Source organism: Aristolochia californica, unplaced genomic scaffold, assembly GCF_029961685.1.
Source record: "Aristolochia californica isolate CCGP_79_NKW_82.1479 unplaced genomic scaffold, dmAriCali1.0.hap1 SCAF_16, whole genome shotgun sequence".
In the NCBI taxonomy this organism is placed as follows: Eukaryota; Viridiplantae; Streptophyta; class Magnoliopsida; order Piperales; family Aristolochiaceae; genus Aristolochia; species Aristolochia californica.
In genome coordinates this window covers 20,093,299-20,118,963 of record NW_027181837.1, presented here as the reverse complement: position 1 = coordinate 20,118,963, position 25,665 = coordinate 20,093,299, and the positions used below count along the sequence as shown (strand labels likewise).

At 38.0% G+C, this 25,665-nt stretch overlaps 3 protein-coding genes, 2 non-coding genes and 1 pseudogene across 5 annotated transcripts; 3 read left to right on the top strand and 3 right to left on the bottom strand.

Moving 5' to 3' along the window:
- Positions 1-2,777: 2,777 nt before the first annotated feature.
- On the bottom strand, positions 2,778-6,204 carry LOC137953167 (uncharacterized; annotated as a pseudogene).
- Positions 6,205-6,546: 342 nt separating this feature from the next.
- On the bottom strand, positions 6,547-12,648 carry LOC137953133 (uncharacterized). Its single transcript, XM_068800366.1, has 9 exons — positions 11,418-12,648; positions 10,519-10,648; positions 9,875-10,365; positions 9,684-9,764; positions 9,436-9,519; positions 9,097-9,210; positions 8,922-9,005; positions 8,356-8,427; positions 6,547-7,193 (listed from the first exon to the last, which is right to left on the bottom strand). The coding sequence occupies exons 1-9, from the start codon at positions 11,736-11,738 to the stop codon at positions 6,915-6,917; spliced, it is 1,656 nt and encodes a 551-aa protein (XP_068656467.1). The 5' UTR covers positions 11,739-12,648; the 3' UTR covers positions 6,547-6,914.
- A 4,381-nt stretch (positions 12,649-17,029) lies between these two features.
- LOC137954064 (small nucleolar RNA R11/Z151) lies at positions 17,030-17,117 on the top strand. Its single transcript, XR_011112495.1, has one exon. It is a non-coding gene; the product is annotated as a small nucleolar RNA R11/Z151 (small nucleolar RNA).
- Positions 17,118-17,341: 224 nt separating this feature from the next.
- LOC137954065 (small nucleolar RNA Z152/R70/R12) lies at positions 17,342-17,438 on the top strand. The gene has a single exon (XR_011112496.1). It is a non-coding gene; the product is annotated as a small nucleolar RNA Z152/R70/R12 (small nucleolar RNA).
- An 871-nt stretch (positions 17,439-18,309) lies between these two features.
- LOC137953239 (ferredoxin--NADP reductase, root isozyme, chloroplastic-like) lies at positions 18,310-21,841 on the bottom strand. Its single transcript, XM_068800528.1, has 5 exons — positions 21,535-21,841; positions 20,797-20,853; positions 19,576-19,902; positions 19,177-19,396; positions 18,310-19,007 (listed from the first exon to the last, which is right to left on the bottom strand). Exons 1-5 carry the CDS (start codon positions 21,556-21,558, stop codon positions 18,508-18,510), a joined length of 1,128 nt encoding a protein of 375 aa, XP_068656629.1. The 5' UTR covers positions 21,559-21,841; the 3' UTR covers positions 18,310-18,507.
- Positions 21,842-22,072: 231 nt separating this feature from the next.
- LOC137953238 (uncharacterized) lies at positions 22,073-24,984 on the top strand. The gene is made up of 3 exons (XM_068800527.1): positions 22,073-22,911; positions 23,931-24,176; positions 24,519-24,984. The coding sequence occupies exons 1-3, from the start codon at positions 22,105-22,107 to the stop codon at positions 24,648-24,650; spliced, it is 1,185 nt and encodes a 394-aa protein (XP_068656628.1). The 5' UTR covers positions 22,073-22,104; the 3' UTR covers positions 24,651-24,984.
- Positions 24,985-25,665: the final 681 nt, after the last annotated feature.

Sequence of the window (25,665 nt, the reverse complement as noted above, 5' to 3'; positions counted from 1 at the left end):
TTGTGTTAGTATGCACAATATAAAATACAGTGTAAATGACTTGTTTGTGTTATTGTGTACGATGGAAAGTGTGGTATAAAGTGCATATAGACTATTTATTAAATAAAATATTTTAATATATCTGATTTTTAGAAAAATAAATTAATATTAATAAATAAAATATATTACATTTAACAATTAAACAAATGCTTACTTTTATATTATTAAAATTGTAATCAAATTTTAATTTTGTAATATCTAAATATGAAATAATTATACAAATATCGTACTACACAAACATTGTAATAATAAAAATAAAAATAACACAAATATAACTCAAACACCTTTTTAATATAAAAAAATTACAACTGTACATACAAAAATAAAACACAAAAAATTATTATTGGCATTAAAACATAAAAGTCAATAATTTTGGCACATTTGAATTACTAAAACATCTCGATAATATGCTGCACTTGCATATTGTACTGCAACTCCCTCTGAATAATTCTTTGAATATCCACATCATCCTCAATATCATCACTACTATCACATTCTTCATTTTCACTTTCATTGTTATCTTCACAATGTTATACACCAAAACATAAGTTGCAGGGCTTATAGTAAACAAAAGTTACCATAGGGAAACTCCTTATTCCCTGTTCAGTCAAGCCAACCATGGGTGAGGACTAGGACTAGGTTATTGCAAATCAGAGACATACCCCCATAAATGCTTAACTATGTAAAATAAATTTATTTTATTAAATACTAATAATAATTTTTAATAGCTAATGCTTTAAACAAAGACCTTAAATGACCAATTAACCATCGATTTACAGGAAGAATTTTTTACCCTATTTTCTTCCGAATTGAACTGGAGAGGTTGCAGAGAGGGAGAGAAGTCACCTACGGTCATCGGTGTTGGGACGACGAGAGGAAGAGAGTCAAGCGCCGGGGAGAGGTCGCAGAGGGGGCGATTGAAATCGCCGACGGTCGCGAGCGAGGGAGGAGCCGGAAAGGTTGCAGAGAGGGGAGAGATGTTGCTAAAGGTTGTCGGTGCTGGAGACGGCGAGAGGAAGGGAGTCGAACGCCGGAGACAAGTCGCACAGAGGGCGATTGAAATCGCCGAAGGTTGGTCGCGAGCGAAAGAGAATTTAGTTTTTCTCCGAAACCCTCATTTGACAGAGCCTTCCTTCCCGACAGCCTGAGCCCGATGTAATTGAGAGAGGGAAAGTGAATTCAGAGTTTGACCCCTCTGAATTCACTTTCCCTCATTTCCCCTTGCACTTACGCTGGGCACTAATGGGTTTTGGCATATTTTACCCGGCGTAAGTGAAATGGGCACTAACAGGGCTTCGTCACTAGCTTTTCGAAAGGCTTTGTTCACCTCTAGCTTTGGTCTGCAAAATCCTCTGGTCTTTGCTCTAATGGCCGCAAGCACCTCTAGCCAATTGGCTGGAGATGAAGCATCTATGGGGAGCCAATTGGTGCATCATAGGGGGACACCATTACAGGGACCCTTTTCACTGAAGCTCACCTCACTGTCCACACAGAGGACTCTCTCCGCCAGAGAAGTGATCCCCATAAACTGGTCTCCAAGAGCCACTTACATCTCACGCCTCAACTTCTCCCCCTAAAGTAACCTTACTCCAGAACTTAGAGAGCACTAAAGAGGGAAGCTTTTCTCTCTCTCTCTCTTTTAAACTTGTTAAAGCTGTTCCCACTCTCCTAGTCAGAAAGTAGCTGTTGGTGGGAAGTGTGCGTCGGTTTTCCGTTTTGATCTCCATTGCTATTTCTTTATATATTTTTCTACTTCTTCTCTGTAAATGTCTCTGCAGATAGTCTTTCTGGTGGCCCTCTCCAAAGTGGAGAGAGAGCCTTGCTAGTGTAAGGTGAGTTTGTCTTGGTTGAAATGTAGACCCTTATGTTTTTTTCTCATGGATGGGTTCTTGAGGCTTGTTGCCCTACACTCAGAAGAGATTGTGGGTGTCTTCTTTCTGAGTTCGTAATTTTTTTTCACATTGTCTACCTTGTGAACTGAAATGATGTGGAGTCTCTGGTGATCTTTTTATTTCTGTTATTGTGAAATCTGGATCTCTTTCTTCTTCCATTTTGGTGTTTGGGATTCTCTTCTTTTAGTGATTCTTAACTTGAATGCACAGATTTCTTCACTTTGGCAGCATTCATCTGAGTTCTGCAGAAACTAATCGTTTTTTTCTTTAGTGGGTTCAAGATTATGTACAGACACTTATGTTTTGATTGGGAAAAAGGAAAAGTAGAACTACTGAAGGGGATTAAAAGAAAGCAGTCAACAGCTACTGCTATGAACTGAAAGAAAGATCAACAAAGAATGAAAGAACTTGGCTAGGGTTGGCATACTAATCATCCTTTGGATTTGGATAATTCTTGCATAAAAAAAATCATGGTTCTGTGTGCCAAGTGAATTGGCTTTGCTTGATAATAATTCTCCTAAGTTAGGCCGAACTTGCAGAGCTTGATCTTTGGTTCTAAGCACAAACACACCCAAAATGGTATTTTTTTTTATCAATGTTATATATTCAAAATAAAATACAACAATTACCATTAATAGAGTTATATGACATTTTAGGAATGGAATATAAATTTTATATTAAATAAAAGTTGTTAAGAAATATATAAATAAAATAATAAAATATAATCGTTTAAAATAAAAAAAATAAATACTTAAATATTTAGTGAAGTAATTAAGATTTGATCAAAATATGAGTCCGTTTTAAGGCAAAATCTTGGAAGCAGAGTCTGCTTTGCATGATGGCCTATAAAAAGCTGCAGATTGATCCACTATAAAAAAGCTGTAGCATTTCTAAAATGTTCTGTTACTGAAGCAGGATTTTTGGGCTATTGGGCAGAGGCTGCAAGGGAATACCGGAGATACATTGGTGGATAAAATAAGTTACAAAGAGATGGTTAGTAAAGCTGTGGAGCTCCTTCCAGAACTTTGGAAGCTCCTTAGCCAGTGATTGCTGTGCAAGAATTCAGAAACGTTTTGCTGTCTATTTGTTGTATGGAGGTGTCGAAGCTAATGCACCTGAAGTTGTTATTGATGCAGCTTTAGATGAAACTGCTAATGCACCAGGGTCTTCTGCTAAGAATGAAGGCAAAGTTGAAAATTGCTGAGTCTTTGCCTATGGATGCAGTGGAAACATAACGCTCCCTCTTCTTGCACTGGTTCAAGCTCAAAAAAAAAAAAAAAAAAAAAAAATCATTTGGTTCATTCCAGAGCATAGCTAAGGTTAGCTTTCTACACTTACAATTCATTCTTTGCTAAATTATATCTCAAGTACACACTTTGCATGGAAGAAATAGTGAAAATCATTTTGAGACAAGATGTCATGGTATAAGAATGGTATATTCTACTTTAAAACACCCCTGTAAATGTAGTTGGGAACTCAACAGACTCCATTAGCAGAAAAATATTTTCAGCATTGATCAAAACAAGAAATGCTTCAACAGGTGCAGCTTTTGGATCATCGTGTAGCAGGTCCACCTGAATTGCTTCCGATGTATGAACCAAGATTTTTTTGAAAAGAAAAGACAACTCAACTTTACGGTGTGTGAATTAGATTATAGTAGCTTAAAACCTCATTTAATTTCAGTTCTAGTAAATGCTCATTCTATCACACATGAAAATCTAAAAAGATGAAATTCATGAAGGAAATCTTCAATGAGAGGTGATAGTGGTTCAAGCCAGCAAACCTCTCTTTCAAATTCACCTTTTGCTATCTGATATCAGCAAATAATGAAAAAGAATTGCAAAGCATATTGGATACTTAGACGATCTCATGAAAAACAGGGGTTAAAAGGGTGGATAAACAGAATGAACACACAATGGGGGCACTTATGAGCATGGAATATCCAAAACAAATTGGAGCATAAATGAAATCAATTGGCTCACTAGCTTCAGATCATGAATGATTGATCTCAACAAATATGAAATGAAAACAAAATATAGAGCAAAGATAAACCTAATTTTGTTCTCGTGTCAAGACATCCATGGTGACCTTAAGCAGTAAGAAAAAGGAACCATGTAAGACTCGCACCTTAGAAGCACAAGGGAGAAATAAACATCCTATATACACAATGAACAACTGTGGAGGCATTCGAAAGGGAATTTAACAGACAAAAGAACCAAACAATCTAGTGGTTCCATGGAATCATGTGCTCTCTTTTAGGCATAAACAAGAAAGAGCGAAAGACCCAACAAAACTTTCGGATTTTGCTTATGAAAAAAAGGTTTGAATGAGATAAAAAATGGTGCAGTGTCATCAAAGATTAAGTGTCGATATGCTCATAATATTACAAACACTATCACAAGCAAAATATACCCTTTTGAGAAAGTACATTACCTTGAAATAAACTTTTAACTTTCTCTTTCCTAACTGATCTACCTTCTCTGCGTGCTCACCTATCTTAGGGAACAAAATGACATTAATGCTAAGCCCTATTTGCTCACTTTCAACAAGAAGAGGCAGACATAGAAATACATAGAACAAAACAGTAAATGGAAAACCTATCATTCAACAACACCCAACTTTTAAAGGTTTAAGAAATCAAGTTTTCCGGGATACAGCCATGTTCCTTAGCCATAATGCTCCATGCCCCAACCCATTGAAATCAGAACCTAGAAATTACCTAATAACACCCTATTTCGAAGATTTCGAAGATGAACTTGTCCACACTAACACCCATTTAAAAAATGAAGATCATGTAGATGCATGAGATGAAGATGAAGATGAAGATCAAGTTTTTGTTTTGTTGACTAACCCCCCCTTACTTGAATTCAAAAGGATAGATTCATCTCTTGTAATGACTGTGAATCTTATTCGTAAGCACAGAGAAGTCAGTTTCTTTGGAGAGAAAAATTCGATACAAATTCAACTGCTCAAAAAACCTTGCAGAAGAAAAAGGAGCAAAAGAAAGAGCGTTCACATGACCTCTTTATCACCGAAGCTTCTCTTTGGCGATACTCTTCCTAGTCGCCTCCATAATACTTTCAATGTAACCTTCAATTGGAGGCGTCAGAGAAGGCATGTACCGATTTATTGGAAAAGACGTTCGATCCGGCACCAGGGCTGCCGCCTTCTAGTGTTCAGGAAGTGCCTCAATTGCCTCCTTTTTCAATCTCAATAGCGCCGATTCTGCCGCTTGACGAGCCCGCGTCCTCCTCATCAAAACCCTGCTGTACTCCTTCGCCAGCCTCCTTCCGTCTTCGACCGTCAGCTCATATTTCGGAATGTCGTCCTTGTCAATGATCCCCAACGAGATCAAATCCAGTCCGGGAGTGCCCATCAACGGCACTTCTTCGACTTTACTAGACTTCTTGGAAGTCTTCGCGGCGTCTATCTCCCGCTGGCGATCCTTGCTAAGGAGGCCAAGTTTCGCACTTCCCGCTTCTTCTCTTTCGGAGTAAGGTACCTGACTGGAGTGGGGGGGCTCATGCAGGCATCGACCATTTTATCGACGCGCTCATTCTCTCCGCGAGAACGACCGATGGATTCACCCACGGGCTTGGTGTTCTTTTTGGGGATTATGGATCGTTTCAACTGCTGGCCATCTTTGAGCTTGCCTTTCCCTTTCGCTGCACCGCTGACGGAACAGCGCTGCAGGAAAACGGGGTTGTGATTTGGGAGGAGAGTTCCGACGGAAGGGAGTAAGGCTTTGAGGCGAGACGAATCGCAGTTTCGAAGCATCGCGTCCCTATCAAAGGAGATGGAAATGTTATACGATAGGGGAAGAGGAAAGGAAACGTAGAAAAATATTAGAACCAGAGTAAAGGAAAAACGATCAAGCCTGAGAAATTTGGCTGAGCTTTATCGTACGAAATCCTTTCTTTGATCGCATAAGGATGCAAGTTTGCAAGAAGAGGAAAGCCGTGTGTATGACAGGAGGACGAGGGCCGTTCGATCCGTCTCACGGGAACTCCGGCCGTCCGAGCATGGTTTAGCGTTCCGAAAGGAGCTGGAAGCCGTACCGCAGGCGATGAAATCGTTCTACAAGGAGTCGGCCATGTTGTCGTCGTCGGAGCCGTTGCGGCGTGGGGCGAGGAATTCGAGCGACAGCGACGCGTTCTCGTAGCCGGAGAGGTTAGGGCACGTTAGGACGGAGATGCTGGTGGCTAGCTTGGCTTGCGGCGTTAGTGGGCTCGTTTTGTTGATGGCTGCTGGTTCGCCGCAACGAGAAGTGACTTCGCCCCGTGCCGACCCCGCTACTTGATTTCATTTTTCTCCATTGATGAGTCAATTTTTCACATGAGAAAGTCCATGTTCACGAGGAAGGATTCATGCCGTATTTTAATTAAAATCCGATTACAATTTCTCTTTAATTTTTACATATCATATACTTTCAACTTTAATTATATATTGAATTACAATTTCTAACAAAGTAAATTAAAAATACGACTTGTAATTAGACCAAGTTTAAAAATTAACCTTAAAATAAATAAATAAATAAATTCGTTATCAAAATAAGATATTTTCCAATACGTCCACATAATGCAAGATAATAGAGACTTAACCATTTTATGTTCGTAGGTCACAAACTTCAGTTAGAATTCATTTTTCGTCAAGACATCCATTGAAGCATTTTTACAGCTAATAACTGTTGAGGGCAGTAACGTGGGTTTAATGTACAAGTACACCAAGCTCCATCTCAGTTGTTTCACCAGCCGGGAGTAGCGGTTCTCGTGTAACAAATGTGATTTTCAGAAACAACTAAAACCTGCCGGAAGGAACACACAGCCGTGTTGCTGAAACCTCTGGATCGCGTGCTTTTACAACAGAAGGGAAATGGTCTTATGAGAAAACCTTGACTTATGTACAACATCGATTTTAACCCTTTCACCTTGCTGTTAGTGAAAAAAAGACTTTAACCTTTCTATCCTTGTATCTGTGAACTTCTCATGGTGATCGATGCCACTGTCTCTTGTGTTTCCTGTGGTATAAATGTAATTTGAATGGGCTCCAACTTTTTCGGCGTTTTGAAGAGGCTTCAGAGAACAGACCTGAGGCAAGGGCTTGCTGAAACCACATCTCAAAATCTTCTTCATCGTCTTCTGTCATTTCAGCATCCAAATCCCAGGGAAACCGACTAGGATTGGACCTCTGTGCTGATTTCTCCAAGCCTACCATATTTACATGGAAGCTGGGCCTATGGGTGTTAGGCCTACGAGACATTCCCTGCAGGTATAATTTCACAGAGGTTGAGCATCGAAAATAACTGAGAGGCGTTAGGGCCATATAGTGGCCTTATCAGATGCAAAAAAAATACCCATAAAGCTTTTTTGAAGTGGATTCAAGGATCACAAAGTTCTGAAAGCATTGACTTTGACATGCATTAGCATAATCTTCCACCATATGAACATGGGTGTCCATCAAGGAATAAAGGTGACAAATCCACCCATAGTTAGAAAAAAGAAAGATAAAGAATAGGGATATAACCTTAAATCCATCTTTATTTACATAAATGCAGAAAAAAAGCAATCAGCAGGTTAGGTCTACCAAACAGGCAAAAAGTACTTTGGCATTTTAATTAAGTGATAAGTCCAACAGATTTTAAGAGTTTATCTGTTGGGTCACTTATTTATATATGTTAAATTCATTCTCAGAAAGCTCATTGAGACATTCAGTAGGCGATGTTGCTGCATGCAAGGCTTAAGTGAATGCAGAGCCAGTCCAAACTAATACCCCCTAAACAACCTGCTTGTTCTAGCAGTGACAATGCCAAAGGAGGATAATATTACCACTGAAGGGTAGCCTAATTATATTTCTAGAATATTGCTAAATAAAATTTGTACAGACAGTGCCAACTTCCTTGCTTGGAGGCAGATATATAACCATTAAAATTATCAAAACATTTGATGAAGGAGAAGAATCTGCACTTGTAGAGAAGTTGTCAAAGTAACCAATGGAAATTAAAAGAGAGAAAGCTCCGTTGTCTATTGAATGAACATCTGTACAGAGTTATTAAGTATTTATAGTGAAAAAAAAGGAACTGTATAATACAATAAATCGACTGTGAATCCAGGAAGTTGGAAGTTCCCAGATATGAGTTTGTAAAATCCAGGAAATTCCAACTTCCCAGATATTATGTTCTTCAGAGAAGTACCCACGTATCAGTAATATACAAGTAAAGAGAATAGCGAGGGAAGAAAAAGAATGAAGACAGAATTTTTTTTTCAAATGTAGCATCATCATGTCAGCGAATAAATTTTTATCTCATGACCATAGTACTCAGTCATCTTGCAGTTAAGTGTTTAAGTACTTCAAAGAAATAAAGATGCTAAGTACAACAGTTCTGACTATAAAAATTAATAATTTGAAAAGGATGATAAACACCAACCTGACAAGTAGCCCATTCTGACACATCAAAAATCTTGCTTTCAGCACAAACAAAAGCACGTGGTATCTTGACCTGGCATAGTAATAAATAAGCTACAATCAATTTGTGAATAATTACTAAAGATAAGAAAAAGAGCCAGCATATGTTCCTAATATTGATCCCAACATGAAATACATTGTGCTTACAGAAAGCAGAAAAGTACAACACAGAGCTTCCACACGAGGCAAGCCACCCTACATTTTAAGGGCTCTTACAGGTGATCATCAAATACTGTTATTCACAAGTGCTATTAACTTTTTCCCCACTTGAGTGAGAGAGCCTTTGTATAGCATGAAATTCAAGACGGGACAGGTAGTATCTGTGAATGTTAAATGCAAGAAGCATGGTTCACTTGATGAATACCGTACAAAGCGCAAGAAATGCTCTTCAGCTTATTCATACAAAAATTCAGATGCCCATTCACATGACAGATGAGATATGAAACTCCTGTTGTAATAATTCTAATACAGTACATGTAGATGTACAACTAGATAAAACTTCTTTAATAGATTAACAGGTGGAAATACCTTCTGAGATGTAGCAAAGATTGCTGAGCACTCTATCTCAACCCATCCATCTCCATCTTTAGCTGGATGGTGTTGGAAGCAATCCTAACACGAAAAGACTACTGTCAGTTTACCCATGATAGTATTTGAAGAAATTTATTGATAATTTCATCTAGATATACCAGATCATTCTTACCTCACACCACCTAGCTTTGGCCTTACTTCTATTTGTACATATCCATATATGTGAGTGGCCACATTTTGTGCAATGTATACTCCTGGATTCTTCAGAACGATAATCAGACTCATCCTGCAGATTGTAAAGATGAAATCAAACATCAGAACTACTTACTCAACAACAACTCGAGTGCACAGAAATGAGTCTAGGAATCATTTTCTCTTGAAAATCACTTGGTTATTTGACTATTAAACTGAGTTTAGCCCCAGCACTCTCGAATTTTATTTCATGAAAAAAAGCATGCAGAAAAGGGAAATAAAGTGATGAGATTCAAGACATTAGTCAAAGAACATGTACCTGTTGAGGAGTTCCGTGAGGCTTCGACTCTTCCTTCCTCAACTGATCATCATAGTCCCTCTTTTTTCCCGAATCTGAAAGAACCTGAAATATTGTTTGCTATTAGAGCATGAAAGATACTTCTCGAAAAAAGAAAAAAAAAGGAACATGATAGAGGGCCATGCTTACAAGTTATTAGAAATCTGAAAACTGCAAACATTTAATTGTACATGCTAGCAAAACAATAATGTATACATAGAAAAACTTGCCTCGTATGCACATTGCAGCTTCTTAAATGATTCACTAGCCTGTGGACTCCCCATATTTTTATCAGGATGGACCAGTACAGCCTACATCAGAGAACAAGAGTAAAATTCATAAGAACTTTGACAGCAGCTCTTACAGATATAATGCACATGGCAAAAACTCCTGTCTCTAAAATTAGAGATGTGAACTCAACCTTTCGTCGGTATTCTTTCTTCAACAGCAGAACATCAATATTTTTATGTCGAGGAAACCCTAATGCCTCATAATGATCAACACTATTCAAAATCCTCCTCATCTCATCTAGTGAGACTGATTCTGCTCTCTCTACTTTCCTGCTAACTGAAGGAGCCTTCTGAATGTTCACAAAACTTGATGTACTAGGTGTTTTACTGGAAGATTTGCAAGAAGACACCTTTTCAGGTTCACTAGCTGGTGAAGAATATCCAGAGTCTTCAGGAAAGTTTTCTGGAATAGATTCGGATTCCTTATGTTCTTCAAAATCTGTACTTTCAAGTCCACCTTCATATCCTTGTAGGAAGCAATTCAAGAGATCATTTGAAAGGAAGGCCAAGCTTATAGAGAGAGAAACGCCTAACCACCCTACACGAACTTTGACACAATAAAGAGCATATGCAGTTGCCATGAGGATCACCAGTCGTGCATGATTCAGGGAAAACAGATAACCTGTATAAAACAGCATATTATTAACTTTATTTCAATTGTTTAAAATTTTATTTGAGAAGAACCTATAGCATAAATATGATACAAATTAGATGTTTCCACATATGGTTTAAAAAAAAAAAAAAGTGAAAGCATAGTCCAAATTGTCTATCATACCTCCAACCATGAACAGCATTCCTGCTATCCATAAGTTACCATACATCCACAGAAGTAAAATACCAAAGAGTCCAGCAATAAAAAGTCCCGGTGTATATCCTAAGTAATGTACAGCAGATCCAGCAGCGCCCTAGAAAATTAATACAAGAACCAAACATGTGAGCTTTCAAACAGCATGAAGAAAGTTTGAAGTGAAACAAGACCAAGCCAAAAGCCATAGCTAAACAATCTAATAAGGCAAAACTATACACGGTTCATCCATTCCTTATCCCCTGTGTAAACCCTTCAATACATGCACTGGTGTTTTAGTAAAATAAAATTTCCTTGAGTGAGATTCTTTACTTTTTAAGAGACATAATAAGAAACAGAATAAGACAGTGGAACCAATTTCAGACAATTTGACACAGACTGGCTGTTCAGGATTCTCTGGGTTATCACTGTTAAAAGAGGGCATTTAAAAAACAAAGATTTTTTTTTGAAAGATTACAAGATGGCATGGCTTATTTATCAAACAAGCAGCATGAGACAGTTCGAATGAAGAAAGAAAAGGCGGAAGTATAATGGTTTCTAAAGCGAGGTCATACTTGAAGAAAGACAAGCTGGAACAACTCTACTTGGTTACTGTGGATGGACTAACACTACTATACCGACACAGAAGCGGAGTCAGCAGAAACTCAAAATCACTGTTCCCATGCCTAACTCGCTAGTGTTTCCATTTAAGTCAAATAAATGCTAGTAAACGTATATGAGCTTCATATACAGCTAGAACGTTAACTGATCTAACACATAGTTCCAATAAGTAAGGTCATCGACTCACGGGGTGAAATCATGCATAAATATCTCAATCTATCCAAATAGCATTGTGCAAAATAGATGAGGAGGGTATTACAGGGACTCACCAGAATCAGAAGAACATAAACAAGGCAAGATAAGGAAGTCAAACTAAGAAAGCAACTCCACATCACAACAAGTAAGGCTGCAGGGCCCAGCCGGAGCAACGATGCAGTGCCTCTTACTGTACAGTCCCTCCACTGTAAAACCAGCAAGCACAAAAACTTCTCCAATTTCACGCACCAACTGGAAATCATTGGCCAATGGTGATCGATCACGGATGCAACTTTTTCTCTGAAGCAGCGAGCGGCAGTTTGTGTTCTCAGTAAGAGGTGCTTCCGAGATTGAAGCCATTTCCATCCTTGCCTGAACAATCCAATGTCCTCCATGGTGAAAGTTAGAAGCTCATTGATAAGATCCGAATGTCAACCACGGAAATCAAACTTAGTCGCCGTAATATGAAACCATAGTGAGTAGGAGATAAAAGGAGGCATTACTCCTCACAACGCTATCTCACCATCGAACACTTCAGAATGAAAACATAAAACCAAAAATTCGAATCCACTTCCGGCCAAAGATGGAGGCTGAGAGAACCAAGGATGCTTCGGAAAGAAACAATCAGCAACTATTCCCTGATAGAATGTGGAGTCATCTCACGAAAACGAAGCTATTTCTAGCAACCATCTCATCCTTTCTAAACGTGATAGCCTCTAAATAAGGCGAGGTTAATATCTAAGAACTTCCGGACGGTGGTGAAATTCGCGAAAAGTCGGTCAAATTCCCTGTGATACACTACAAAATTTACTTCCGCACCAGACTGAAGCAAAATCACACCATTTTAAGCAGAAGTCATTGGTTCCTTCACACACACGTTTCTCAGAAAGCAAAAGAGAGTTTCGTAGTCCCACTCAAAAATCCAAAAAAAGAAAAAAAATCGCGGGAATTCAATCAATTATAGTCCTTCCTCTCGGAATGTTTTTAAAACACCAAATCCACACCCAAGCCACTCAATTCACCAATTCCGCTACCCAAGAAGCCAAGCCGTTGCAGGGCAAGCAAACCCCTTAACCATAACTACTTCAGGAACTACCGACCGACAGGATTTCCACGCCAGGGAAGGTGAGCAAAAAGTGAAAAATCTATCTCGATAACCGGCTTTAATGGATTCCAAACGGAGAAACCCCAACTAACTTTTCTTGGAAACCCTAGAAATGACACCGGAAGCAGATGGAGCCCTAGCTTTTTCAGGCAAAGCTCGTGATGGAATGCTAAAAGGGAAAGGAGAAGAGAAAAAAGAAGGTGAAAAGGTGCGGGGAATTTATAGCTTTGTTGCTCAGAGAAAAGAGAGAGAGAGAGGGAGAGGCGGAACGGAACTTTTCCCTCCACAGTCCAAGTGGAATTGACAGCGAAGTGAAATGGTTAATGCAGGGGAGCGTCGAGCTAGCGAGCTCAGTAGTAGAAAACTAGTAAACCGAGGAATTTCTTTTACAGAAGAAGAGCGAGATTCCCGCAGAGTTAGACAATGCGTGGCATCGCAGTTTGCCACATCTTGGAACACCGCACATGACTCGTCGAGTTGACTCAGTAAAATTGAACAGAGTTTTTCGTATGTTCATGAACATGATCCAGTGAAAGCTGGGTCAAATCGCTCGAGTCCAGTTGGTTCTTTCTCAGCTAGGCAACCCTGTGGGGCCCATCGAGGTGAAACGTGGAGATCTTGGAACGGCGGGAATCTGCGGTCGAGTCATCCGGGGTAGCCGAAAGAAACCGGGAAGGTTTTTGACCTTTTTGTCCTCTAACCCAAGACGACTTTGAAAAAGAGGGGAAATGATGGCAGATCAGTTTTAACGAACGAGATTAAGCAGAGGGGAGGAGGCAAGGTGGGCCTACGTGAAGATTTTTGACTCACTTCATTTAGAAGCATCCAACATTATGATTCCTATGGCTTCTTTTCTGTAATAAACAAAAATATATTCCGTGACAGTGACTTTACTATATAAAATTACAAATGTGGTCTAATGAGACATATTTCCCACTGGGTCTATTCTTGTGATACCATCTAATTATGATTTTTACATATTGGTTTAGTGTACTCAACCAAGTTTAATCAATCTATCTCAAAGTTTGAGCATATAAATGCTTGAATTTGAAATTGTAAACCCCATTAAAATGCCCCAACGAATCAACATATAAGCATGTAAAATACGATTTTAAAATAAAGAGGTAGCTAATATGAATTTTGAATGATAGTCAATCTCACAACAAATCTCGACACAATGGCTAAATCAAACATGATCTTTAAAACATATGATATGTTCAACAAATGAGTTCTAAGTAGGGGTAGTGTCAAACCGAGCCGGCTTGCGAGCGGCTCGAGTTTAGCTTGGTTCGATTCGTTATCTATCGAGTTCGAGCTCTGAAATCTGTTCGTTTACCTTAACGAGCCGAGTTTGACCAAAGCTTGGTTCTGTTCGTCGGCTCGCGAGCCGGCTCGAGGTGAGTTGGGAGCGGGAGCGAGGGGGGGGAAATTTTCCTCCCCTCGTCACCGTCGAGCCCCTCCCGTCGGCTGTTGTTGTCGCCTTTACCGTCGTCGACAGCTGCTCGCCGACCGCCTCTGTGGCCGTCCGTTTTATTTCTTCCTCTCCTCGTCGTCGCCTCTGTTTCCATCGTCCCTGCCATCGCAGCCGTCATCCCCGACGACAGGTCCTCCCCGGTGTTGTAACCTCCGCGTTGTCTTGGCAGAAAACCTAAACCAGTAAGTTCAGGGGAGAAATTAGGGGAGAAATAATCTCCCCCCTCCCCTGCGCGAAGATGATTTTGTACAAGTGAGATCTTAAAAAAAAAAAAAAATCCTTAAACTCTCCTTCCTCATAGCTCTTGAAAAAATAAAAAATACATTTTATAGAAATAAGTTTCTATGAACTATTAGTGTCTCATTTTTTTTAAACATTTTTCTAATTGAAAATTCTTATTAAAAATCATATAATTTTCTAAGTAAGATTTTCCTACTAAGATGGGGAAGAAAACTGTATAGAAATTTTTTGAAAAAGTATTTAACAGTTGATGCTGTAATACTTTTAGCATGAAGTAATTTTCATTGCAATTTTGTGTTTGATATTTTATTTAATTAAAATTTATTGATAAGTATAATAATATATTAGATTGATTATTAATTTTTATTTATTTCCCTAGAAGAGGCAATAAAAGGTCCATTTAAATTTCCTAAGAAAATTTTAAAATATTTCTTGTAATTTTCTAATAAGTCACTAATAGTAATAGGATTTTACTTAAAGGTTTTTTTGGGAATATGTATCATAGGAAAAATATTTCTAGTTTTTCCTATAATATAAATTTTCATTTAGGGGCACTAAGGAGACCATAGTAAATTTATGGCCAGATTAAAAAATTTCAAAACAAGATAGACAACAATTGGAGTAAAAAAGATTAATATTGGTGCATTTTAATCCATTGTTGAAATTCAATCCTGAACCTCCCCTATCATTATTTTTTTAAATGTATGCATAATTTTATATATAATTTTTTTGAAGCCACCCCTACATGAAAGATCATAAACAAGGGAAAAAAAACTCTTTGTCCCTTCTTTGTGGTTCTTGAATAAATTGAAAAGATATTTTAGTAGAAATACGTTTTAGAGACTATTAGTGGTTTTTTTCAATAAATGTTGAAAAAAAAAATTAGTAGAAATATAGGGACCATTAGTGCCTCATGTTTTTTTAAAATATTTTTCTAATTATAAATTCTTGTTAAAAAATCATATAATTTTCTAAGTAAGATTTTCTTGCCAAGATGGGCTAGAAAACCGTATAGAAAAATTTTGAATAAGTATTTGACAGTTGATGATATAATCATTTTAGCATGTGGCAATTTTCATAGCAATTTTGTGTTTGACATTTTATTTGATTAAAAATTTATTGATAAGTATAATAATATATTAGATTAATTATTATTTTTTATTTATTTCCTTAGAAAAGGTAATAAGAGGTCCATTTAACTTTCCTAAGAAAAATTTAAAATATTTCTTGTAATTTTCTAGTAAGTCTCTAATAGTAATAGGATTTTATTTAAAGGATTTATAGTTTTTATTTGGGTGATTGTAAATTAATAGTGATATTTCATTTAATTTTGTTGTGTTTGATTATTGTATGGAGTTTATTCATAATGTTATGCATTGTATGAAGTGTTTAGACTATTTTATGGAGTGTATAAACAATTTCATGGAGTGTATAAACAATTTTATGGAGTGTTTATGGAATGTATAGACAATTTTATGGAGTGTTTATGTAGGTATTATGTATATAAATTATGCCCAATTTTAAGCAGAGGTCGTGCCGAATTTTATATAAGTATTATATACATAGATTATGCTCAATTTTAAGTAGAGGTCATACCCAATCTTATACATGTATTATATAAATATGTTATACCCAATTTTATGTAGAGGTCATACCCAATTTTATGTAAAATATATACATAATTTTATATACAATTATATATATATATATATTTTAAAAAGTTTTAAATGTATGTTGAAGCTCGAGTTCGGCTCGAAATATTTAAATCAAACTCGGCTCGAACATAGGCAGGTTCGGGCTCGGCTCGGCTCGATGCCACCCCTACCTATTGCGCCTTCATTAGAACCTCGAGGTTTTAACGCAACTGGTTTCAACATGATATCAGAGCTGGGCACGCCATGTCCCGCGTTTGAATCCCGTGAGAGGCGGTAGAGAATGGGCGGGGTAGGTGTCAGAGTGGTACCGTCCACTCTTGTAGGCGGTAGTTTTCTGCACCTAACAGATTGGTCTTTTGGGTGTATTATAATCAATCTATCTCAAAGTTTGAGCATATAAATGCTTGAATTTGAAATCTCATCCCCGAACTTTAATGTTTTGTAAATCCGATTAAAATGCCCCGACAAATCAACAGTCATTGACATAGTGTTGTCATCGCATGATTTTTGAGTCTTAATCGATATGTCGAAGACAAATAGAAAACTGGTTAAAGTTTAGGGCATCAAACAAACCATGGGTAGTGCTCGAGTTTGCCAAAACCAAATCAAATACCAATTCCTAATCGATATGGGTAGACTTTAAAGATGGGAAATTTCCAGTATTTAGGAACTTACTATCAAAATGAGTTGGTTTGGATCAACATTTTTCTTTCTAATACTTGTTCCACAATGAAAATGGAACATTGTTGTATTATTTTATATTATATTTATAGATATATAAATATATTTGAGGAATATTTTAATTAAAAATTGGAAGGATTTTTTTTGTTCCTATTTTTATTCATATGATCTAGGAATTCCATATGAACATGATGATAGGAGCAAGGTGAGGATGAAATTCCTAGAGCGGATCGGATCGGGTTCCGTCTACTCAAACCCCTGCCGTAACGAAAGAAGCGATCTGACGGCTGAGTCGCGAGTGGGTTCCGTCTTCACTCTCCCAAAACCCTAACCCTAGGTCTCTTGCCCTCTCTATAAATACAGATGGTTTCTTGCATTCCTCATCTCCTCCGATCCTATCTTCTGTAGAAGGTAAAACTTTTTTGTAGATGATTTTGTTTTTCTCTGTATTTCTATGTTGGATATCGTCTTCTTTATTCTTCCTCGATTGAAATAGGTATTGGATTCTGTTCTTTTTTTTTTTTTTAATACTGGCTATTGATGATTGATCTTATAATCTTAGCGGATTTCAGTGAGACTTTTGTCTATGATCTGATTGTTGTTACACACACTGAAGCCTTTCGAGATTTCTTCTTTTTAAACATCCTTCTTCTCACATTGTGCCGATTCGAGTTTCGGCTGTTTTCTGTTTGAATCAACGAATTGAACGTATTTTTCTTATCAGTTAGGCGATTCGAATTTCCCTCCTTTTTGTATTAAAAGCAACGAAGGATATTGATACGTTCGTTCAAGTGCCCTCTGGTCTTTCGCTTTTCGTCTTCTGAAATTGAATAGAGAGGATTTAGAGCTATGATGAGCTTAGGTGTTTTGGCAGTGGCGAGTCTCTGAGATTCTCCGTGAGCCTATCACCGTTAAACGACTTCTCCTTCCACTGAGCATAAATCCCTTGTCAATTTTTCGTAATTTTTTCTCTTGAGCTTAAATTCAATTTTCGTAATTTTTTCGCATGCGTTTTGCTTTAGTCCTGAATGTGAAAACCAGAGTCGTTGTATGAGTTTAAATTAAATCGTTCTTTGGTTTTTGGGTAGGAAACGCCAGTGAATGGCGCAAGGATGTCTATACAAATGGACACGGAAGATTTAATTTAACCGGTGGAATTAACCAAAAATTGAATGCATGAAAATTGAAGAGAGAATAACGAACGCTAGTATTTTTCTATCTCTTAACTCTCAACTCTTACCCAATTATAAGTCTTTGAATTTTCAATAATGTCTTGTCCACATTGCCTCTTTTATAAGTTCTTTTTGTATGATGATTGATCATGATAATGTAGGATGATCGGGTTATGTAGCTAGTGTACAAATTTGAATATAAAGTTGTATATCAGCTATATTAAAGGATTTAAAGTTTTCAAATAACTTGTATATATCGATAAAATCTGGTATTGGGATAAGAATGGATGGTATCATGAACCCCTTCAAGTGGATAACTGTCCCAATTGGTACTTAAATTTTGGGTTTAGCTCTTTGAGGACCAACGTTTCCACCAAAAGACATAGAGAATGGGCCAAAAACAATGGACATCAATATGAAATAAGCAGCTTTATATGAGCTAGCTCAATGGGCACAAGTTTGGATTGTGGAAGCAAATGTTTTCGAACCTTTGTTAAAAGTTAGGATAATGGCAGCTAGCTCAAAGAGTTTGTCAGCAAAGCATGTGTCAGTATGTATCCCCTTAACAAGGGGAAACAGGTGAAAAGAGACCGAGAATCCCTACTTCACAGCATGGACAGGGCAGGGGCTACACTGATGGCCAAACGGGATTCGTAAAGGCATTTATCATGGCATCACGAGACAATTTGTACCAGTTGTGCTGATATCTGGAAATAAACTTGCCGGTGCTGATTAAATTAAAGTTCAGAGGATATAGGATCTTAATATGAAAAATAAATTACCCAATTGGGTTGCACCATGCTTTCCCTCGCAGATGCCACTGATTTCCAAACATAATCAATAGACCTCGACATGCCACTGCTTCTTCTTCTTGAGCTGCAATAGCTTCTCCTCCCAGCTCTCTCCTCTCTGCTCTGCAACTCTCTTCAGTGTTTCTTGAATCCCGGGCATCATCCCCTTCAATCCACAAAAGTAGATGTGTGCTCCCCCATCCAAGAGCTTGAAGATTTCGTCACTGTATTCCTCTATCTTATCCTGAACATACATCTTGCCACCGTTTCGATTCTTATGTTCCCTACTCAGGGCCTTGTCGTACCTGAAGTTGTCGGAATAGTCCTGAAGGTATTTAGTGAATTCATCATCATAAAGCAAACTGTCTGTGTTGGCTACACCAAGGAAAAGCCAAGCTAGGCCATTAAATTTGAATGTGGAGACAGACTCCATGAACATACGACGGAGATAGCCTCGGAAAGGGGCCACACCGGTTCCAGTGGCAATCATGATATGGGTTGCACTAGGGTCGTCCTCTGGTAACAACATCACCTTGCCTGATGGGCCTGCATTTGAGTGAACCAAAACAAAGAGAATTTAGATGGCAATTAGAACCAATATGTTTTAGAAAACATATTAGGAAAAAAGGGTCAATTAAGTATTTAAGAATATTAAGAAAGAAACAGCTATTATTGGATCTAATGCAATCTTCTACTAAGAAAAAACAACTTTTACCAGTTATCTTTACTTTGTCTCCTGGTTTTGAGTCACATAAGAAATTGCTGCAGACACCTTTCTTTGAGGGATCCTCTTTCCCAGTCTCAGGGTCGTAGTAAACTGCACGCCTGACACATAGGCTGGCTGTTTTGCCGTCAAAAGAGTCACCATACCTAGTTGATGCAATTGAATAAAGGCGGACATTCTGAGGAGTCCCAGGCTTTTTAGGATTTTCACCCTACATAGCAGACACTATCATTAGGATTTCTCCCACATAGATAAATAAGAAGCTTCATATGGACATCGTAACACATGTTGACATTATCACCAATCTGTGCTATACTGTACGTTTACAGTGAGCAGGTAATCTCCATAAGAATTTGGATGGCAAGTGAAACAATACTAGAAAAAACTTACAGGAGGGATTACACCATAGCTCTGTCCTTCCCAGTAGGGAACATTGCCACCATGGTCAATAACAATATGACAAGTCTCTCCAGGGGCTTTAGAGCCCACGATCCTCTCAACAGAGACAATAGTTGCAGTATAAGGTCCCTTGGGCTTGAATATATTGATGGGAGGGTCTTTTGCATCTTCAAGTTCCAGTGGTGAAACTGCAACTTTGCTTCGACGGGCCGTTTGCACTGACATGCAGATTCTCAATTGACTTCTTGATGATGCATTGTTGGCCTTCAAATTCACAAGGGATCCCCATGATTTGTCTTGAATTCGTAAACTGTGAGCCTACAAATGAATAGAAGCATGTCAATCAATGAATGAAGACAATGAAAAACATAATCAGTTTTTTACCATGAAAACCCCCACAATCTGCAGAAACAGCCTAACTTGGTCCAAAAGTTTCATCCAATTAAAGTGCACTTGGAATTGCTATTTCATGGGAATCAAGAACCGAGAAAACTTAGTTGATCGACATCTAACAAACATCATTATCAACGTTTTGCGTCCTCTAAAACTTTCACTTACAAATATTACAATTAAACAGAATCATCTCCACATTTCATGATTTACGCTTATTGTTGATAAGTCTCTAGTCTGGATGAAAATATAGAACACCAACACATGCCACAGGGTCCAAGGCAGATTGGCAAAGAAAACCAAGATCTCAAGTGAAAAAAAAGTAGGCTACTTTTTATCAGAGGGTAAGTGAAGATGAATGAACAAAATATTTCAATTTTGAAGTCAAAGCACTTCCCATGGGTTGGACGTTCTATTGACAGAATATGCAAAGAACCTGCCTTGTCAGAGCTCTGATGGGCAATATACATTATGTATTTGATGTCTGAATATCTAAGTATCTGAAGAACATAGATAACTCTATGCCTCACGTTGGCAAGACTTGTGAGTTCCATCACTTTCCTGTTTCATCTCATTCGAAAATATGAATTTTTATTTAGATGATTCACATTTAAGAACGCTAATAGATTTTAGCTAAAGAAATGGAGGTGGTTAGATTCTAATAAAATAATAAAGGTTGCTTGAAAGCCATTACCAAGCACCAAATGCTACCTAAACAAATAACATATCCTGACAAATTCACCAACATATCACACAAAGATTAAAAAAAATCCAAAATAGCTGCGACCTTCATTAATTTTTTTTTTTAATGTATCTTAGTACCTCAAATCTGTGAATCTTTGGAAATGTGTCCTTTCTGACTGGAACAGACACAGAAGCCTGCAAAATTTCAAGCCACGGAACTCCAAGAGTCAGAATTGTTTGCAAACATAGAATTACAGCATTTTCATCTAAAAGAACATATTAAATGCAAGAAGCTAAATAGGAAAAGAGAGAGAACGAAGCTAGTTCCCCCAAACGGCTTCAAATGTCAAGAACTAGGAAAGGAAAAACGAAAATTTCAGGATAAAGTTATTCTTTAGATACAAATAATGAAATTATTTGGAAAATTTGACAATCACACCAAATAAACAAAATCAACTTTAAGCAAAGGTCACGAAATCAACAGCATGCGGTAGTTAGATAATATATGCAGTAACGCGCAACAAAAGATTCATCGTCATGGCAGTAAAACACTCTCAGGACTATACCCAAATCAAATGATTTTAAAAAAAAAAAAGTATTTAAAATCAATTAAATGAACAAAAATTTCAAACCCGAAGATTTCCGCCAAAAGAAGACCAGATCGCTATATCATAACACTCAACTCTCCGAAGATAATCACATACTCGCAGTCCAAATCAAATTCACCAACACCACCACCACCTCAATCATGATCATCATCATCACTCATTCTTTTCTCTCAATACAACCAAGACAAATCAATCAAACCACGGACCACGACAAGAACGACCAACACAGCCAGAAAATCAACTCCAACCTAACACCGATTGAACTCACCTGAGCAACGGCCAAATGCGCCATGATCAGATCGACAACCACGAAACTCCGAACCCGGGGAAGAGACTAACTGCTCTTCCCGAATGGCAACGAATCCTTGAAGAGCGAAGAGCAGAGATATCAAAGTGGTTTTATAGGGTATACATCTTGCAGTGCAGGAAGCGTAACTGATCCCTTGGTGACATGGAAGGGGCAGCAATGGCAGCTGCGTTTGCCCAATCACGCTTTTTAGGCGGAAGTCGGACTTCGTTCGATTCAAACGCGGCGTTCTAGATCCAGTTTGATTAGCTCTTCAGACCTGGGAACGCCGAGTGCGACCCAGAAAGCCTAATCTCTAAAGGTAATTAATTATCTATTAGCAGTAGGTAATTTTTTTACTAACTAAATTATTTTATTAATTTAATAAGCCACTGCTGAGATTAAAATTTTTAAATGTGGTGGATCGATGCCCAATTTCGAATTGGAGTGGGCTTAAAATTTTTTCAGGAGAATGAAATGGGCCGGGCTTGACGTCTTCTAACTCTCCGGTGGTTAAAAACTGAAACGGAGGGATGAATCGGCGCGTCTGAGATGACTCTCAGTGTCACACGCGCCATACATGCGGCCATCTCGCTTTACCCCATCATCTTCCAGCGGAGAGGAGTGAGTTTCTGCAGCTCTGTCAAGAAACCCAGTTCGTTTTCTTCTTCTGTTTCTAGTGTACCGGTCTCTACCGTTCGAATTCCTCTCTTTCTGAGGGAGGCAAGCAGCACTGCAACCCTTGCGGATCTTCAAGCTTGGAGGAAATGGGCCCAGAATCTCGTCTTTTCTGTCGGCTCCAAATTCGAGGATTCCGACAATGGCCCTGGTCCCGAGCTTCTGTGCAGGGAGATCAGATGGTTGTTGGAAGATGTCGTTGAGGATTCTTCTAAGCTTAGCTATTTGGTTTCAAACCAGGTTTCGGACTTGAAGCAGACAATTTTGGAAGAGGTTAGTAGTTTGAGTGACAAAAGAGACTGTCATAAGGATTGTTATGTGATCAGATTAAGGGCAGATTTAGATGAATTGTACTGTCTATGGAATGAGAGGATTGCAAAGAGAAGGCCGTTTCAGTATATAGTAGGGTGCGAGCACTGGAGAGATTTGGTGTTGAGTGTTCAAGAGGGCGTCTTGATTCCGAGGCCTGAGACAGAGATGATTGTTGATATGGTAGAAGAAGTGATTTCAAAAGACAAGGTATTGGGAGAGGGGATATGGGCTGATTTGGGAACTGGAACTGGAGCGCTTGGAATCGGGATTGCCAGGATTTTGGGGAATGGAGGGAAGGTTGTTGCGACAGATGTTAGCGAGGTGGCAGTTTCAGTCGCAAGCTTTAATGTCAGCAGGTACGGTTTGCAGGTTAGTCGTATATTAAGAATGAACTCTGTTGTTTTGACTTGGGTTTCTTCCCTGTAATCTGTATAATTAAAATAGTATTTCAAATTCAAAATTGTGTTCCTGACAAGAACTAGTTTTGCCTTCAAACTAATAGTCTGGTCAGCAGTCTGCAGCTTATTCATCTGGTATACTCGCAGACTTGTTTTTAAGAGCCTTTCTCTTACATGATGAATAACACTTGTTTAGTGCTGACTGGAATAGGCTCAAATATTCATGTTATTTCGGGTAATTGTTAATGTTATGCATTTAGCATCAAGCGTGCTCAGACTTTCTGGTTTATCTGGGACTTTAAATTGTGGGCACAGTAATGAACTCTGCTGTAACTTTTTTGTTATTTAGCTACCTGGTATCAAAACTAGGATGGGTGAGCCTTCAGCAACTGCTGTGCATATGAGATTATTATGTTTTTCCAAGTCTTCAGAGTCTGAGATTCTCAGTTCTGTTTAATTCGGCAACATGAAGTCATCATAATCTGTGGCCTGAAATAGCCTCTGGCAAAGCCAGACTCTCAAACAAATTTGGCAAGACAGTACATCCTTTTGTAACCTGTCTTTTGGTTGATTGATTAAAAATCTTCTAGAGAAGAATCTCTATTATTTAATTGCCCTCAATTTCTGGAGTGCGTATAGCACAGAATTTTATTCGGGCAAGTTAATTAGTTTCCACTGCTAAACCGAAAAAGGTTTTCCTCCATATAGAGTTTCAACAACTATTCACAAAGAAGAGAGAATTTTTATAAACTGAAATGCTTATATCTTCTTTGCCCTCAAGATTGTGAAAGCAGCTGTCTGCAGAAAAGGAGTGAATTAGAAACTAAATGAAACTGTAAAAATAACCATCGTCTAACTAAAGAAAGGACAACCATCCTTGGTCCTTCATCAACTTTGTCAAGAAAGCATTAATACTATAGTGTTCTTGTATGTGAATCTCTTATGGAGCTCCTGCTTCGTGTTTATTTACAAGTCAAAGATATGGTTCAGGATAAAATTGAGGTGAGGCAAGGATCTTGGTTTGACCCTTTGGAAGATGTTAAAGGCATACTCTCAGGAGTAGTGAGTAATCCTCCCTATATACCAAGTAAGGAGATAGCTGGACTTCAATCTGAGGTTGGCCAGCACGAACCAATACTCGCACTTGATGGTGGTGAGAATGGTTTAGATGATCTACTCCATCTATGTGAAGGTTCAGCCTTAGCACTGCAATCTGGGGGTTTCTTTGCTTTTGAGGTAACCTTTTTCATCACTTTATAGCTTACCCATTTGGTTCTTCGTATTTTCATTATTCTTCCAAAAATTTTATCTAGATAAACGTTTTAGCTGAATTTACTAAATGGGGCTGGGTGAATCAGAAGCACGGTAACAGTCATTTTATTATCTCAAACTCAGATTATTATATTAGCTTTGATTTGGTGGGTTGCACAAGCACTTATTTTTTATAACTGATAAGATAACACATCCAGGTTTTATTTCATGTTCAAGAGGCTTATCAAATTGCTTACTTTTTGCAGTATTTGTTTTTCTGTTCTAAGAGAAACATATTTGAGTAGCAATTCTTCTTTTCCCATGCAGACTGGTGGTGATTCTCAATCTGAATTCATCGCCCATGTTATGATCAACAAATCAAATTTTAGTTTCCGTGATGTGAAGATTGTAGCTGATCTTGCTGGAGTCCGGCGTTTTGTGACTGGATTCCGTAAGTAAAGTTTTGTGTTTGGAAGAGTGAAAATCTTGATGATAAAGGCAAAAGGGCTTACAGTTTGCTCATGGCGTCTGTCATCTGGTGTAGCTGTTACGTCACTCCAAGTTTATTTAGTTATTCAATTAACTAACTAAGAGAATACATTCAAGCTTAGAAATCGACTAACTAAGAGAATACATTCAAGCAACTGGATTGTGGTAGCTTTTTCCATATATTATCAAAAAGGTGAAATGGATAACCAGGTCAAATTGCTGCAATTGACTCCTGCTGCATAATTATTTTGTCAAACATCTTCAGCTGTACTCTCATAAATTGATTTTTGCATAATAAAGTTATTGGAGGACTGATCCAATACGAAAAATCATTTGGTACGAAACAAGTTAACTCAACTGTTCGATCAATGACTATCTTAGTCATCGATCATGATCAACGGTTATCTTAACCATCCGATCCATAGTTATCTCAGCCATCCAATCAACGGTTATAATGATTGAATACGGCAGAGATAACCGTTTTGCTCCAATGATTTTTCGTTTTGGATTGGCCATGAAATTTATTGTGTATAAGTAGCATTCCTTCGAGGGAAGTTTATGTTTCTTAAGGTTATAAATCAATGCTACATCCAGACGCATTTATCCTCTTTGGATAAGCTTTGAGTTATCTATGCGCAAAACCTGTAAGATTATCAAGTTCTTGGGAGAATCATCTTTTCGTAATTGAAAAAGGAAATATTGTTGTATTAAAGGAACAAACTCTGCCTTCTTTTCTTCAGATTGCTTTTTCTTTCTTCGTTGGACTTGATTTGGGGAAAGAAAGGTTATAGGTACTTCCTAGTTTTAAGATAAGAGTGAACAAAACCTCAGGGTTTGGGTGCAAACCATTCAATGGAGAGTTAAAATTCAGTGCTATCTGAAATTTCTGCCTCCTTTCTCCTTTCATATTGCCTTCTTTCTCCGTTGGGTATGAACTTGGATTGAACGAAGAGTAAAAAAAAAAAAAACAGAAAAACAGTGCCGT